The 15,383-nt window shown below is 45.5% G+C and overlaps 1 protein-coding gene across 2 annotated transcripts in view; it reads right to left on the bottom strand.

Moving 5' to 3' along the window:
* ACO2 (aconitase 2) overlaps nucleotides 1-15,383 on the bottom strand; it is a 55,219-nt gene that overhangs the window by 21,621 nt on the left and 18,215 nt on the right. For both annotated transcript variants that reach the window (XM_019447010.2, XM_019447011.2), the window contains exon 2: nucleotides 551-687. In XM_019447010.2, coding sequence (XP_019302555.1) covers nucleotides 551-687 — 137 coding nt within the window. The remainder of the gene's footprint in view (nucleotides 1-550; nucleotides 688-15,383) is intronic.

Raw genomic sequence — 15,383 nt, 5'->3', positions numbered from 1 at the left:
CCAGCACCAGCATCTGGCCCAGGACCCGGCACACAGGACAGCAGTGCGAAAATGGCTGCCATTTTACCAAACAAGGAAAGAGAGGCCCAGAAAAAAAGATATGCTCAAGACCCTCCCCCCTGAGCTTTCTTCTGGGTCTCAAGCCTGAGCTCTCCTCTAGGACTACACACTGAAGAGGAAATACAGATATTTATCCAGCCTCTGGGCCTGGTGGATTCCAGAGGGCCAGCTCAGGGTCAGCAGTCCATCTTGGAAAAGGTGGCTGGGAGGTTCAGGCCACAATACCACAGAGTGTCCGAGACCTTCCCTGTGGCCCAAATCACCAGGCTTCTGGTAAGAGATCTCTCCTTGGCAGAGAAGGCCAAGGCCCACCACCAATCTGCAATGCCTTTCCCCAGCAGGGAACTTCGTACCCTAAAGGCCTTGATCCTACCACCATCACCGACCTTCCATTGCCAAGCACCTCCTGTGCTGCCTGAAATGGGCAAGAAGCAGAAACAGCCCTGTGGCGGTCTCTACAGCTCCCCCATCCCACCCCCCGCAGACTTACCTTTTGCGAACAATGTTAATGTTCTTCTCTAGCAGGTCATAGCGGATGTACTCATTGGGCTCAAAGTGGCTCATGGCCACCTTGGCCCGTTGGCACAAGACTGAGGCCACATGGTACTGCCGCACACCCAGGGCTTTCTGCAAGAAGAAAGACAAGAGCAACTGTCAATGGAGTATTTAGGGTGGCCCGCCCCAGAGGACAGCTCAGTGTGGTGAAGAGAGCAAGGAAGTATCAAGAGCTCACCAGTGACTGTGGCCTCCATGTCCTCCTCTGAGACAGAGGATGATACAGCAGCCACGGGAACACAGCCCGTGGCAGGAGAGAGTGCAAGGGATTTGCAGTCAGAATTGCTGGGATCAAAGTCAAGTTCTATCAACTTAAGAAAATCCCCCATCATCTGAGCCCCAGAGGAGACGGGCACTGGGGCTGTAACTGGCCACGGTGATCACACAGGACTACCGGGATGGTTAGATATGAACGTATGTGAAAGTCCTAACGAGGCTGTAAAGCACTGTCCAAATCATAGCTATTACTCTACCTGAACAATACGTTCCTTGAGGGTTGGGGTCAAGCCTTATTTGTCTTATTTATTTCTGTGTCTGGACTACTTGACACATAACAGAGATTCAATGAGTAATTATCGAATGGATGGAAAAATGAGGAAAACCCGCGCATGAGCTTCGGATGTTTCCTCATCCCTTCAAAAGGTGGTCCCCTTGAATGTGCAGAGGACTGACTTCCTTCTAATGGCCAGAATGGGGCATAAGTGAGGCTATGTGGCCTCCAAGACCGGTCACAAAAGGACAGCTTCTGCCTAGCCCTCTCTCTGGTTGCTTTAGGAAAAGACAGTTACCGTGTCGTTAAGACACTGAAACAGTGCTGGGAGAGGTCCACTTAGAGAGGATTTGAGGCCTCTTGCCAATAACCAACACCATCTCCCACGAGAGTGCTGTAGCCCAAGGCCTTGCCTTCAGGTAACTGCAGCCCTGACCAAAGTCTGGATTGCAATTTCTTGAGTGACCCCAAGCTAGAACCACCCTGACAAGCCACTCCCAAATTCCTGGTCGACAGAAATTGTGAGAGAGAATGTTTATTGTTGTTCTAAGCCTTTAAGCGTAGGGGCAATCTGTTCTGCAGGAACAAGATAAATGACTGTTATGCTGGGGTCTGTTAATTTTAAACTGTGACAACCTTCACAGGGTACACTGTGATCAGAGGAGAATAAAGGAACCCAAAAAAATGACACAGGGAAAGGAATGGCTGCTTCCTTTCCAGGTGATGCTCCCTGTCTACAGCAGAGGATCATACCAAGGCAAAGCTCAAGCCACTACCCGAGGCCCCTTTCTTTGTGTCACCAAAATCTTGAAATCCAAACTCTACCAACCCCGGCACCTGAACCAGTACAAGGGCACAGCTCAAGCCACTCATTAGTGACAGCCAACAGCACCCCAACCACCACCCACCTGCCCACCCTTGCCCTCCAGCAGGGGATCCTCACTATCTGCCCCACGCGGTAACCAATGACACATCAAAGGACTTTCAACAGCCAGGGCCTGGGATGAATGGCATACCGCGGCCACAGCTCTGACCACAGCTCTGACAGCAGGGGCCCCAGTGCAAGGCGGGAGGATGGGGAAACCAGAGCCTCAGTCAGGTGGCCACTTACTATCGAGTCACCTCGGTCAATCTACCCTAAGCACTTGCTTCCTCACAGAGCTATTGTGGGGATTAGGAGAGGTTACATAAAGTACTTGGCACAGTTTCTATTACCCCTCGCAAGAGAAACCATACAAGCTGCTCTGCAACTTGCTTTTCCTATTTACCAATACACCTTAGACGTCTTTCCAATGTCCGTATACAGATCTTTCTTTTTGTAAACTAACTATCCTAAGCTTAAGTTTCCCTAGAAATAAAAACAAATGTAATAAGATGGGCGCCTGGATGGCTCAGTCGGTTAAGAGTCTAACTCTTGATTTTGGCTCAGGTCACGATCGCACGGTTTGCGCGACTGAGCCCCAAGTCAGGCTCTGCATTGTCAGCATAGTCTGCTTGGGATTCCATCTCTCCCTCTGTGCCCCTCCCCTGCTTGTGTGTGTGCGCACACTCTCTCTCTCTCTCTCTCAAAATAAATAAACTTTAAAAAATAAATTAAAAAATAAATGTAACAACAGCCAGCGTCTGGCCCAGTAGGCAAAACAATTAGCTGTAATCATAGTGTAGAGAAAAGGTAAAGTCCTAAATCTATAGCAAGGGAACACTTAAGCAATCCACGGACGTACAACAATATCTGAAAAAGACGCTTGGGGCGCCTGCATGGCTCAGTCGGTTGAGCATCCAACTTCAGCTCAGGTCACCATCTCGCAGTTTGTGGGTTCGAGCCCCACACTGGGCTCACAGAGCCCACTTTGGATCCTCTGTCCTCTCCCCTCCCCCATTCAGTCTCTCAAAAGTATAAAACAATTAAAAAATAAAAATAAATAAAAAACAGGTTTAAGAAAAATGCTGACCGGGGGGAAAAAGGACAACATAGTATGCTCTCATACAGAATACAACTTATGGGTAAGAGAAAAACATTTATTGACGCCCGGTGATGCCAGCACTGTGCTGCACCTTGCGTGTGTTACATCACTTCAGCCTCACAGCCATCCAGTGAAGTGGCTCCTGTGATTAGTCCATTTTCCAAGTGAGGAAACTGAGGCTTGCAAGAAGCGACCAAGGCCACAGCATAGCAAGTAGGACTCGAATCCAGTCTGACTGACCCACTTACCTGCCGTGGCCCCAGGCAAGTTATATAACTCCCTAAGCCTTCCCTCCAAAATGCAGATAAACTCTGTTGTTCATAACAGATGAAATCATTGCGTGCTCAATCCTTGATCACGAAGTGCTGTGCTTTCCAAACATCTGTGCGCAACAGCCAGCACCGGCCAACAGGACTTCGTGCCACGACAGACATGTTTTAGATCCACACGACCAATACGCTGGCCACTAGCCATGTGGCTGCGGAGCACGTGAAGTGTGGTGAGGAGTGGAGTTTTTAATGTTATTCAATTTTAACGTAAAATGAAGTTGCTACATGGTATGGCTCAGGTTTATACACTAATAAGAAGGGAAAACATTTTTAGGAAGCCCCCAACAACTTACATGTTCGTTAAGCTGCCCCGCTTTAAAGATTTTTACTTATTTATTTGAAATGTTTATTTATTATTTTGAGAAAAAAGGGGGGCAGAGAGAGAAGGAGACAGAATCCCAAGCTGGCTCCATGCTGCTCAACCCCACAAACTGTGAGATCATGACCTGAGCCAAAATCAAGAGTCAGATGCTCAACCGACTGAGCCATACAGGTGCCATTTTTTCTTTTCTCATTATTTATTTTTTAAATTAAATTTAATTTATTGGGGAGGGAAGGGGCAGAGGGGGAGAGAGAGAATCTCAAGCAGGCTCCATGATCAGCACAGAGCCTGATGCAGGGCTTGATCCCACAACCCTGAATCATGACCTGAGAGCCAAAACCAAGAGTTGGACGCTCAACCAACTGAGCCACCAAGGCACCCCTTATTATTTATTTTATTTTAGAAAGAGAGAGAGAAAGCACAAGTGGGGGAGAAAAGCAGAGGGAGAAGAGAGAGAGAATCTTAAGCTCAGCACGCAGCCCAATGCAGGGCTCAATCCCACGACCCTGGGATCATGACCTGCGCCGAAATCAAGAGTCGGACACTCGACCGACAGCCACTCAGGCGCTCCAAGACCCTTTTTCTATAAAGGCACTCTTACGCTTTTAAGTTCGGAGCACCACCCCCATACACCTCCCCACACCAGTGCATCATCCTGTACAACCACCCAACCCATTTCTGAATAATTTCAGAATATTCTCCTGCACACTCAGCCTCCCTGCACAGTCTGCTTTTCGGCTGGGGTCCACCCTTGGGGACCCAACCTCTCTTCCTCAGGACAGCTCCCAGGCCTCAGATGCATCAGAACCTCCCGAGTCCGTTAAAAATACATAATCCTAAACCCTTCCCGCATCAATGACTCAGTCTCCGGGGGTGGGCTCCCTCACCTACTTGAAGTCGGCCATGCCCTGTCATCTTCTCTAAAATCTCACCTTGGCCAAGGGCAGCCCAGACTTTTTTTCAACTGATCCTTTCCATGGCAAGTTTCCAAATTCTGCAACAGCCCAACCATATCCTGTGCTGAGAGCAAAGGGCTCATCACCTCCTTTGCTGAAGGCTGTCATCAGCCCAGGACAGCCCACCTCACTGCTGACACACATATCGCTTCCAGACACCCTAACACCTCAACAGCCGTCTTCCTCATTGACTGCTCTTCAGCCATGCTGCGCTTGTAGACTTGGTTTTTTCTTTTTCATGTGTATTTATTTTTGAGAGAGAGCGTGTAGGTGAGGGAGGGGCAGAGAGAGAGGGGACAGAGGATCCCAAGTGGGCTCTGGGCTGACAGCAGACAGCCGAAATCAGATGTTTAACTGAGCCACCCAGGTGCCCCTACAGACTTGGTTTTCTGTGCAAAGCTCTACCCCAATCCTGATTTCATTTCATCATCAGTTTCTGTCCGCCTCTAGCCCCTGCAGTCTACAGGAGTCCTGGTCAGTCACCCCGTGTCCTGACAGGCTGGCCCTCCCAGACTGTGTCAGCCACAAACACAGCACAATTCCCAGGTTGCTCATCCAAGCCTCAACACCAGTGTGACCCATTCCAGGCCAGGCTCCCCAGGACACATGTTTGGTCAGGCCAACAGTGGTCTATTTAACAACACTCCTGAGGTGCAGGTCCTTCCTCAACTGCAACAGTCACCCAACTATATATATATATGTTTTTTTAAGTAGACGCCACGCCCTATGTGGGGCTTGAACTCATGACTGGAGATTAAGTCACCTGTCCACCAACTGAGCCAGTCAGGCGCCCCAATACCCAAATAGGTGAACTGTCACTAAGGCCTTGCTTGTTCTGTAGTTAGAGACAGCCTGGCTGACCTGTTGAATTCCCTGCAGAAATCAGTACTCGCTCTCACCAATCTATCTGCTAATCCCAACAAAAAGTGAAAGATGCTCGATTCGCCGTGAGACCTTACGCAATTCACTTCATCCCTCCAGGCCTTAGGTATTCACATAGAACCTGAAATCTCAGCCTTGCTCCCTGCTTCACAGCAGGGCTGGGAGAGGCTGACGTGCATGAAATGTCACGTGTAAACTCTGGAGAGCCCAGCCACCTTAATACGCTGATCCCAGAGGCTGACTTCAAAGGCAAGAACATCATGTATAACTCATTCATGAGACCCCCAAATCTCGTATGTAAAATGAAGATTAGGCCAAGGGTGACCACCCCCCTCCAATGAGAACAAAAACAGCTGTTACTTATTAAGCACCTGCTCTGTGCCAAGCACTTTTTGTGCCTAATTTTGAATTCCTGTAACAACAGTGCCAGGTAATTGTTATTCCGGTCTCACAGATGTGGGAACCAAAGACCAGGGAAGTCACATACTGCTAAGTGGTAAGCAGCGAATCCGGGACGCAACTTGAGGTCTCTCTTTTCGAGAGGGGTCAGTTCCCCTGGATTCTGCTACTCTCTTGCCTCTCATAGCCCACCCGTTCTCACTGAAGGTGGCGTGGTGTGATGGTTTGTTCGGACTGAAGTTCTGTACTCAGATTGCCCAACCCTGCACCACCACTACGCAGCTACGGCCCTGGACAAGTTCTTTAGCCTTCTCAAGCCTTAGTTTCTCCATAGAGAAAATAAAACCTCACAGTGTTATTATGAAATAAAATAATCTACATCAAGTTCTTGGCACAGAGCCTGTTCACATAATGCACGTAATCACATAATACATGATTCACGTATTATTTTCCTTCGTAGAGGAGACAGAAGAGATTAGATGCCACGTTGTGTTCCTTCTTTGGACACTGGCAGAAGCAACGGGTCTCTTGCTTACTACAAACACAGCTTTAAAGACTCTTTTCGTTGATGAACATTTTTCAGAAGACTTAGCTCATCTGGGCCTTTAGCATTCCAGACCCTCTTCTGATTTATCCCAGTGGTGGTAGAATTTCTCCTTGTTTTTTGCCCTCAAACTGTGACCAACTTATTCTAAAAATCTAAGCTGATGTCTTTAGGTGCAGCTCTTCCTTCTCTCCTTCAGGGGACTTGCAATTTGTTAGAATTTGTCTAGGAAAGCATTTCATCCCTCTGAAATCCTTCCTGCTTATGGGGTCCTGGCAGTGGGATATCATCTATTTCGTCTCTCAATAATTCAAAATTTGCCTTCCTCAGAGGTACCAAACATGTTGAACTTCGCTGGGCAGTAAAACTTCTAAACGTACCAGCCACAGGGCCTTTGCACATGCTGTTTATTCTGCTCAGAAGGTTCTCTGCCTACCCTCATTCCCAATCTGCTCTTTGTCTAGGTCACTCCCATTGATCCTTCAAAGTTCCAAATAAACAAGGAATTCTTCCTGAACTCCCAGCCCAGCCAAAGCTGCCTATTATTTATGCCCACTTACTACTTCTTGACATTCATTTGTGAAATGGTATCTGTCTCCACTAGTTTGGCAGTTCCACTAAGGAGGGATTGTGCCTATTCATAATAAATTCCCCATTCCTGAACACTAGGGTCTGATACATAGGAGGTGCTACATAAATTATCAATGAAACCAACGAATGTTGCCTCTGCTTGACCAACTAGCCCTTCTGTATTGAGGAGGGGTAAATAAAGAGCAGGTTGGGTTAACTTTGTGAGAGCAAACAGTTAACAAATCAATAATTTACCAGTCTCAGATGCTTTTGGTTACAGTATAAACAGGTTCAACATTTTTGAAAGACAATTAGGTAATACCTATTAAAATGTAAAATGTTTGTACACTCTAACCAGCTTTCCTGCTTCCAGGAAGCTGGCTCACAAAAATGTTCACATAAACAAGCACTGACACAGGCAAGGACGTTCTCTGCAGCACTGTTTTTAAGAGAACAACCCTATTGTCCAAAAATAGGGCAGTGACTGAATAAATTCTGGCTCATCCACCAAGGAATGCCATCTTACAGCTGTTTAAAAAGGTCTGCTCAGGGGGCACCTGGGTGGCTTAGTTGAGCACCTGACTTTGGCTCAGGTCATGGTCTCGCGGTTCATGAGTTCAAGCCCCGCGTTGGGCTCTGTGCTGACAGCTTGGAGTCTGGAGCCTGCTTTGGATTCTGTGTTGCCTTCTCTCTCTGCCCCTTCCCCGCTTGCACTCTGTCTCTAAAATAAACATTTAAAAAGTAAATAAACATTAAAAAAAAAAAAAAAACAAGACTGGCTCAGGGGCGCCTGGGTGGCTCAGTGGGTTCAGCATCTGACTTTGGCTCAGGTTATAATCTCACGGTTGGTGGGTTCGAGCCCCTGTGTTGGGCTCTGTGCTGACAGCTCAGAGCCTGGAGCCTGCTTCAGATTCTGTGTCTCCCTCTCTCTGCCCCTTCCATGCTTGTGCTCTGTCTCTCAAAAATAAACATTAAAAAATATATAAAAAATTTTTAAAAGGCAGGCTTAGATGAAAGAACATCTGACTCTTGATCTCAGATGCTTGAATTCAAGCCCCATGGTAGGTGTAGAGATTACTTAAATAAATGAAAACTTAAAAAAAAATTAGAAAGAGGTGGTGGTCCCACAACACTGTTAATGCAATTAATGCCACTGAATTGAACACTGAAAAATGGTTAAAATGTCAACATGTTACATATATTTTACCATAATTTAAAAAAAAAAAAAAAAAAAAAAAAAGAGGGTAGATCTAACATTACTGGAGGAGAAAAACTTCCGTGGCACATTCAGTGAAAACAGTAAGTAGTAAGATAGCATTATGAGCTTATTTCTATATAATAATAGTTCACACATGTAAATGTATAAATATATTTAAAAATGAAATGACAGGGATTAACTGTGCATAGCAGTTATCTCTAGGGATTAGAATTTTGGACACATTTACTTTCTACGCCAAGTATTTCTGTAACTTTTAAATGTTACAGGATATATAAGAGTTCCTTTTGTAACCAGGAAAAAAGAACGAACAAGATATGTGCAGAAAGCATGGTGGCTGTGGAGTGGTAGAGCACAATCATTTACTGGCAATTTGACAACCAACAGTGCTCTGGGTTTGTTTGGTTTTTCCTCCCCAATGGTGCAAACTCTCCCTTTCAGCAAGTTAATTTACAGGAATTTATCGTTAATAAGGAAAATGGAAAAAAATACATCTTTCTACTAGAGGGACCTGGTTACCACCATTATCTTTTTCTTTCTTTTTTTTTAATGTTTTTATTTATTTTGGTGAGAGAGACAGTGTGAGCAGTGGAGGGGTAAAGAGAGAAGGAGACACAGAATCTGAAGCAGGCTCCAGGCTCTGAGCTGTCAGCACAGAGCCCAACCCGGGGCTTGAACTCACAAACCGTGAGATCATGACCTGAGCTGCGGTTTGATGGTTAATCAACTGAGCCTCCCAGGCGCCCCTGGTTACCACCATTATCTTAAGCCACAGATCAAACTTAGCATCACCAACAGCAAGACTACCTGGCACTCATGCCCCTGATGGGAAAGCATCACCTATGAAGAATTCTTGTCGAAGTGCCTGGCTGGCTCAGTCAATGGAGCATGTGATGCTTAATTATGGGGTCATGAGTTCGAGCCCCAGGTTAGGGGTAGGGCTTACTTAAAAAAAAAAGGTGGCCGGGGGGGGGGGGCACCTGGTGGCTCAGTCAGTTAAGTGTCCAACTTCAGCTCAGGTCACGACCTCGTAGTTGGTGGGTTCCAGCCCCGCATCAGGCTCTGTGCTGACATCTCAGAGCCTGGAGCCTGCTTTGGATTCTGTGTCTCCCTCTCTCTCTGGCCCTCCCCCACTCGCGCTCTATCTCTGTCTCTCAAAAAAAGAATAAACGTTAAAAAAAAATTAAATGCTCAAAACCAAAGATAAACATTCTTGCAGACTCCTTGCTGTGGAGTAAAAGGAAATTCATCTTTCGGTAAAGCAGCTTGTCAATACGAAACCCACAGGAACATCCATATCCTCTGACCCAGCAATTCCATATCTGAAATTTTATCCTTGAGAAAGAATTCTAAATATGAAAATGATACTATATGCATCAAATAGTTCAGTGCATTACTACTTATAGCTGCTAAAACTGAAAGCAACTTAACATGTATAATTTCCACTCAGTAGGAATGATGGTTTTAAGCACCAAATAGCAATAGGAAATTGTCTATAATAATATGTGAAAAAGCAGGTTATAAGTTACATACACACTGACTACAATGCTATAAAACGAATGTTCACAGACCAAAAGGAAATACACTAACATCACAGAAAATGTTTGGGTTAAGGGGTGCCTGGGTGGCTCTGTCAGTTAAGCATCTGACTCTTGAGTTCAGCTCAGGTCACAATCTCGAGGTTCGTGGGATCAAGCCCCCATGTAGGGCTCCACGCTGTCAGCACGGAGCCTGCTTAGGATCCTCTCTCTCCTTCTCTCTCTCTGGCCCTCCACGACAGGCAGATGCCCACTCTCTCTCAAAGAAATTAGATGAACTTTAAGAAAACGGGTTAAGATGGAAAATCATTTTCTCCTATAATTCCCCTAATTTGTATTAAGGTGATGTGTGGTCTAAAAGAGTTGACAGCAAGCTGTTTTCAGCTGGTGTAGAGAGAGCTGGAGTCCCCTAGTGTCACTGTATTTTTGTCCTTGAACGCCAATTTTGCAATCCAACATTCTGGTGAAGACAGCACACTCAGACACCCAAAGAGCCAGGGTATGTGTACCCCATGGGCCACTTCCCCATGCGCAGATTCAACAGTGAAAGCCCCCATGTGACAAGAGGGAACATTTAGGGCATGGGAGTCCACAGATCTGGCCTCCCAGCTCAGTCACTAGGTACCCTTATAGTAAAGTAATCCAGCCTTTCTGGGCGCCCCTTCCCATTTCTACGACATGGGAGAAGTGGATCATTCCAGCTGCATCAAAACCACCTGAGAGGTTTCATAAACACTCAGCTTCTAGGCCCTACCGCCCAGACCTCTCAACCAGAACCACCTGGAATGGAGCCTAAGCATCGGTAAAGACTGCCAGGTCACTCTTGATACGTCTACGTCTGGGAACCACTGGACTAGATGTCCTCCAGTTCTTTCCAGCTCAGAGAGTCTATAAATATTCCTCCCCAGCAAACAGGCTCTCAGATAAACTTGTGTATTCCCCAAAGGACCGGAGGAAAATGTAGCAATGTCAGAACAGATTTATCTGCACCAGGGAAGAAAACTCCCTGAGCTTAGGCTTTTCTGAATTAGCCATGGCCTTTGCCTTCGTTTACACACAGGCGAGGACACAGTGCTATGCATATATGCACACGTAAAATGCACCCCAGTGTGGTGCCACAGAGGGCGCACTAGATTCACAACACTACCTGCTTCTTATTAGCCCCCTGACTGGCCAAACTGCTTACTCTTCCTATTTTAAAATACTCAGAAAATAGAATAATCCCTGTCTAGACTACTTCATTTAACAAACAACGGAGGGGGGGGGGGGGGTCATGATGCCTGCACATCTGTGTCCCATTTGCCACAACGCACCTGATGAAAGCTTAGCTAAACTCTAGCCCACCACCATGCTGTCCCTACAGTCAGGATCACAATCTGGAGGGATAAGACAGACACGAAAACAAAAAGTGTACTGAAGTTGCTATTGTAGACATTAGGTCCAAGGTGCAGCTAAAGCATGGATATAGGAATGGTCAAGAGAAAAGGAGGCCAAGACCTTCTCCAAGATCATGTTTAAGTTCAAGTTAAAAAACAAAAAACAGGGGCGCCTGGGTGGCTCAGTCGGTTAAGCGTCCGACTCCGGCTCAGGTCATGATCTCGTGGTCCGTGGGTTCAAGCCCCTCGTCAGGCTCCGTGCTGACAGCTCAGAGCCCGGAGCCTGTTTCAGATTCTGTGTCTCCCTCTTTCTCTGACCCTCCCCTGTTCATGCTCTCTCTCTGTCTCAAAAATAAATAAATGTTAAAAAAAAAATTTTTAAACAAAAAACAAAACAAAACAAAACAAAACAAAACAACTGGCTACAAATGTAAAAGCCAGAGAGAATGGCTCACTCAAAATCACATGGCATTTGTGGAGAGCCACCATGGAAGGAGGAAGTTATTCAAAGTCCATCATATCCTTGTATAGCCCTCTCAGGACAGTCTCAGCAACTTCCAAATATTGGCCATAGGATGTTCTGAGCTAAAAGGAGCCTTAGAGAGGGGGCTTTCACATTTTGAGAACACACACCCGCACAATACATTTTATGTTGTGATCCAGCCCACAGATACTGCCAGGGTGGTGTAACTAAAACAAAGTTTCACTAAACAATACTTGCCACGTGCGATACATGCATATGTATATTTTTTTTAATTTAAGTAGACTCCACGCCCAATGTGGGGCTCAAACTCACGACCTGTGATCAAGAGTCACATGGTCTACTAACTCAGCCAGGTGCCCCTAATGCTTTTTATTCTACTATTATTCATACTGTGGTAAAATACACATAAAATTTTCCACCCTATTAAAGTGGCCAATTCAGCACATGTGAATTGGCACAGCCAATTCGGACCAGCACTATCTGGTCCGAAACTTTCTCATCACCCCAAAGCAAACCCCATACCCACTCAGCAGTTGCTCCTTATTCCCTTTACTCGTCTTGCCCCAGGCTCTGGCAACCACTAATATGCTATTTCTATAGATTTGTCTATTCTAGATAGTTCATATAATCATCCAATAGGCAACTCTTTGTATCTGGCTTTTTTTCCTTTAGCACACTAGATGGTCTTTTTTTTTTCTCTTAAGTTTATGTACTTATTTTGAGAGAGAGAGAGAGAGAGGGAGAGCGAGAAACCCAAGCAGGCTCTGCACCGTTAATGAAGAGCCCAATGTGGGGCCAGAACTCACAGAACCATGAGATTGTGACCTGAGCCAAAACCAAGAGTCAGAAGCTTAACCAACTGAGCCACCCAGATGGCCCTAGATTGTCTTTTCTCTAAGGCAAGTTGCACCCCATTAACTTCATGATTGGGTAACATGTCAGAATAGGCAATTTAGACAATACCTTAGAGAACTTCCAATTTCTTTTTTAATTTTATTTTCTGAATTCACATCCAAATTAGTTAGCATATAGTGCAACGATTTCAGTAGATTCCTTAATGCCCCTGACCCATTTAGCCCATCCCCCCTCCCACAACCCCTCTAGTAACCCTCTGTTTGTTCTCCATATTTAAGAGTCTCTTATGTTTTGTCCCCCTCCCTGTTTTTGTATTATTTTTGTTTCCCTTCCCTCATGTTCATCAGTTCTGTGTCTTGAAGTCCTCATGAGTGAAGTCATATGATACTTGTCTTTCTCTAATTTCACTTAGCACAATATGCTCCAGTTCCATCCGTTGCAAATGGCAAGACTGCATTCTTTTTGATTGCTGAGTAATACTCCATTGTATATATATATACACACCACATCTTCTTTATCCATTCATCCATCGATGGACATTTGGGCTCTTTCCATACTCTGGCAATTGTTGATAGAGCTACTATAAACATTGGGGTGCGTGTGTCCCTTCAAAACAGCACACCTGTATCCCTTGGATAAATACCTAGTAGTGCAATTGCTGGGTCGTAGGGTAGGTCTATTTTTAGATTTTTGAGGAGCCTCCATACTGTTTTCCAGAGTGTCTGCACCAGCTTGCATTCCCACAAACAGTGCAAAAGAGATCCTCTTTCTCCGCATCCTCGCCAACATCTGTTGTTGCCCGAGTTGTGAATGTTAGCCATTCTGACAGGTGTGAGGTGGTATCTCATGGTGGTTTTGATTTGTATTTCCCTGATGATGAATGATGTGGAGCATACTTCATGTGCCGACTGGCCATCTGGATGTCTTCTTTGGAGAAGTGTCTATTCATGTCTTTTGCCCATTTCTTCACTGGATTATTTGTTTTCTGGGTGTTGAATTTGATAAGTTCTTTATAGATTTTGGATACTAACCCTTTATCTGACGTGTCATTTGCAAATCTTCTCCCACTCCGTCGGTTGCCTTTTAGTTTTGATGATTGTTTCCTTTGCTGTGCAGAAGCTTTTTATTTTGATGAGGTCCCAGTAGTTCATTTTTGCTTTTGTTTCCCTTGCCTCCGGAGACATGTTGAGTAAGAAGTTGCTGCGGGCAAGATGAAAGAGGTTTTTGCCTGCTTTTTCCTCGAGGATTTTGATGGCTTCCTGTCTTACATTGAGGTCTTTCATCCATTTTGAGTTTACTTTTGTGTATGGTGTTAAGAAACTGGTCCAGGTTCATTCTTCTGCATGTCGCTGTCCAGTTTTCCCAGCACCACTGGCTGAAGAGACTGTCTTCATTCCATTGGATGTTCTTTCCTGCTTTGTCAAAGATTAGTTGGCCATATGTTTGTGGGTCCATTTCTGGGTTCTCCATTCTGTTCCATTGATCTGAGTGTCTGTTTTTGTGCCATAGAGAACTTCCAATTTTAAAAAATGAGTTACAAATGTCAGAGCCAAACAGCCATAAGGAAGGAATTGCTCACAATTGCCCTAGGCCTTTGCAGAGCATTATCAGGCTCTCTGCAGCATTCAGTCTGAGGTGCCAGAGGCACCCAAACCTCAGCCTGACCACTTGGTGCCTCTCTCCACACAGCTATCCTCCAGGAAAATGGGAAAAATGAAGACAACAAAGCAAGTTGTTTTTTTTTTTTAAGTCAAATCTACTAATTTTTTTGATGTTTTTATTTATTTCTGAGACAGAAAGCATGAGCTGGGGAGGGGCAGAGAGAGGGAGACAGGAACCAAAGCAGACTCTGCACTGACAGCAGAGAGCCCGATGCAGGGCTTGAACTCACAAGCCATGAGATCATGACCTGAGCCAAAGTCAGACACTTAGCTGACTGAGCCACCCAGGCACCCCCCAAATTTATTAAATTTAAAACACATCTTCTGTTCTGAACCATGCCTTCCTATACTTAACATTAGTGTTAAAAAGGCCCTTTCTTTTTAAGAAATGACGCTGATGAAGGAAGGCAGGCAGGCAGGCAGGCAGGAAGGAGGAAGGAAGCTGACAGAGGACAATGATTTGTGTGGCATGCAAACAACGGAGGTGTTGTTTCAGTATCCTTACTTGGAGAAATTCAACACCTGCCACCCTATGTTGATCCCCTCAATTCTGTGTGCACATTCTGGTGCTAGCATACAACTTTTCCAGAACACAATTGTCAATGAGGGGCAGGTACAGTCACTAAAGAAGATACAAAGAAGAAATAGCTGGGATTTTAATTTTACCCTTAGAATCTCAGTAGCAGCCAAATTTGAGAAGTGATGAGCACTGCTGACCGGGGAAAAATATCGGTCTTCACTGCCATTCTCTCTGTCCTCGCTCCCTCCTACCACCAAACCTTATTCATCTATTCATGCATCTGTCTATCCGTCAAGTAGTTACTGAATGACTCTGGGTGCCAGGCACTATTCTAGGCATTGGGATACAGCAATGAACAAAATGATCCTCTTGGGACTTAGAGGAAGACAGAGTGAGAGAAAGAGGGGAAAAAAAAAAAAGTAAAACCTCAATCAGACGTTGATAAGTATCATGAAAGATAATGAAGCAGGAGCAAGGAGAAAAGAGCCAAGGTGGCGGGGGAAGGTGCAGTTTAAAATAGGATAGTTGGGGGGCGCCTGGGTGGCTCAGTCAGTTGAGCATCCAACTTCGACTCGGGTCATGATCTCGCGGTCCGTGAGTTTGGGCCCCACATCGGGCTCTGTGTTAACAGCTCAGAGCCTGGAGCCTGCTTCAAATTCTTT

Source organism: Panthera pardus, unplaced genomic scaffold, assembly GCF_024362965.1.
Source record: "Panthera pardus isolate Hobbes unplaced genomic scaffold, ASM2436296v1 HiC_scaffold_6, whole genome shotgun sequence".
NCBI classification, from domain to species: Eukaryota; Metazoa; Chordata; class Mammalia; order Carnivora; family Felidae; genus Panthera; species Panthera pardus.
This window is presented reverse-complemented; position numbering and strand designations above follow the sequence as displayed.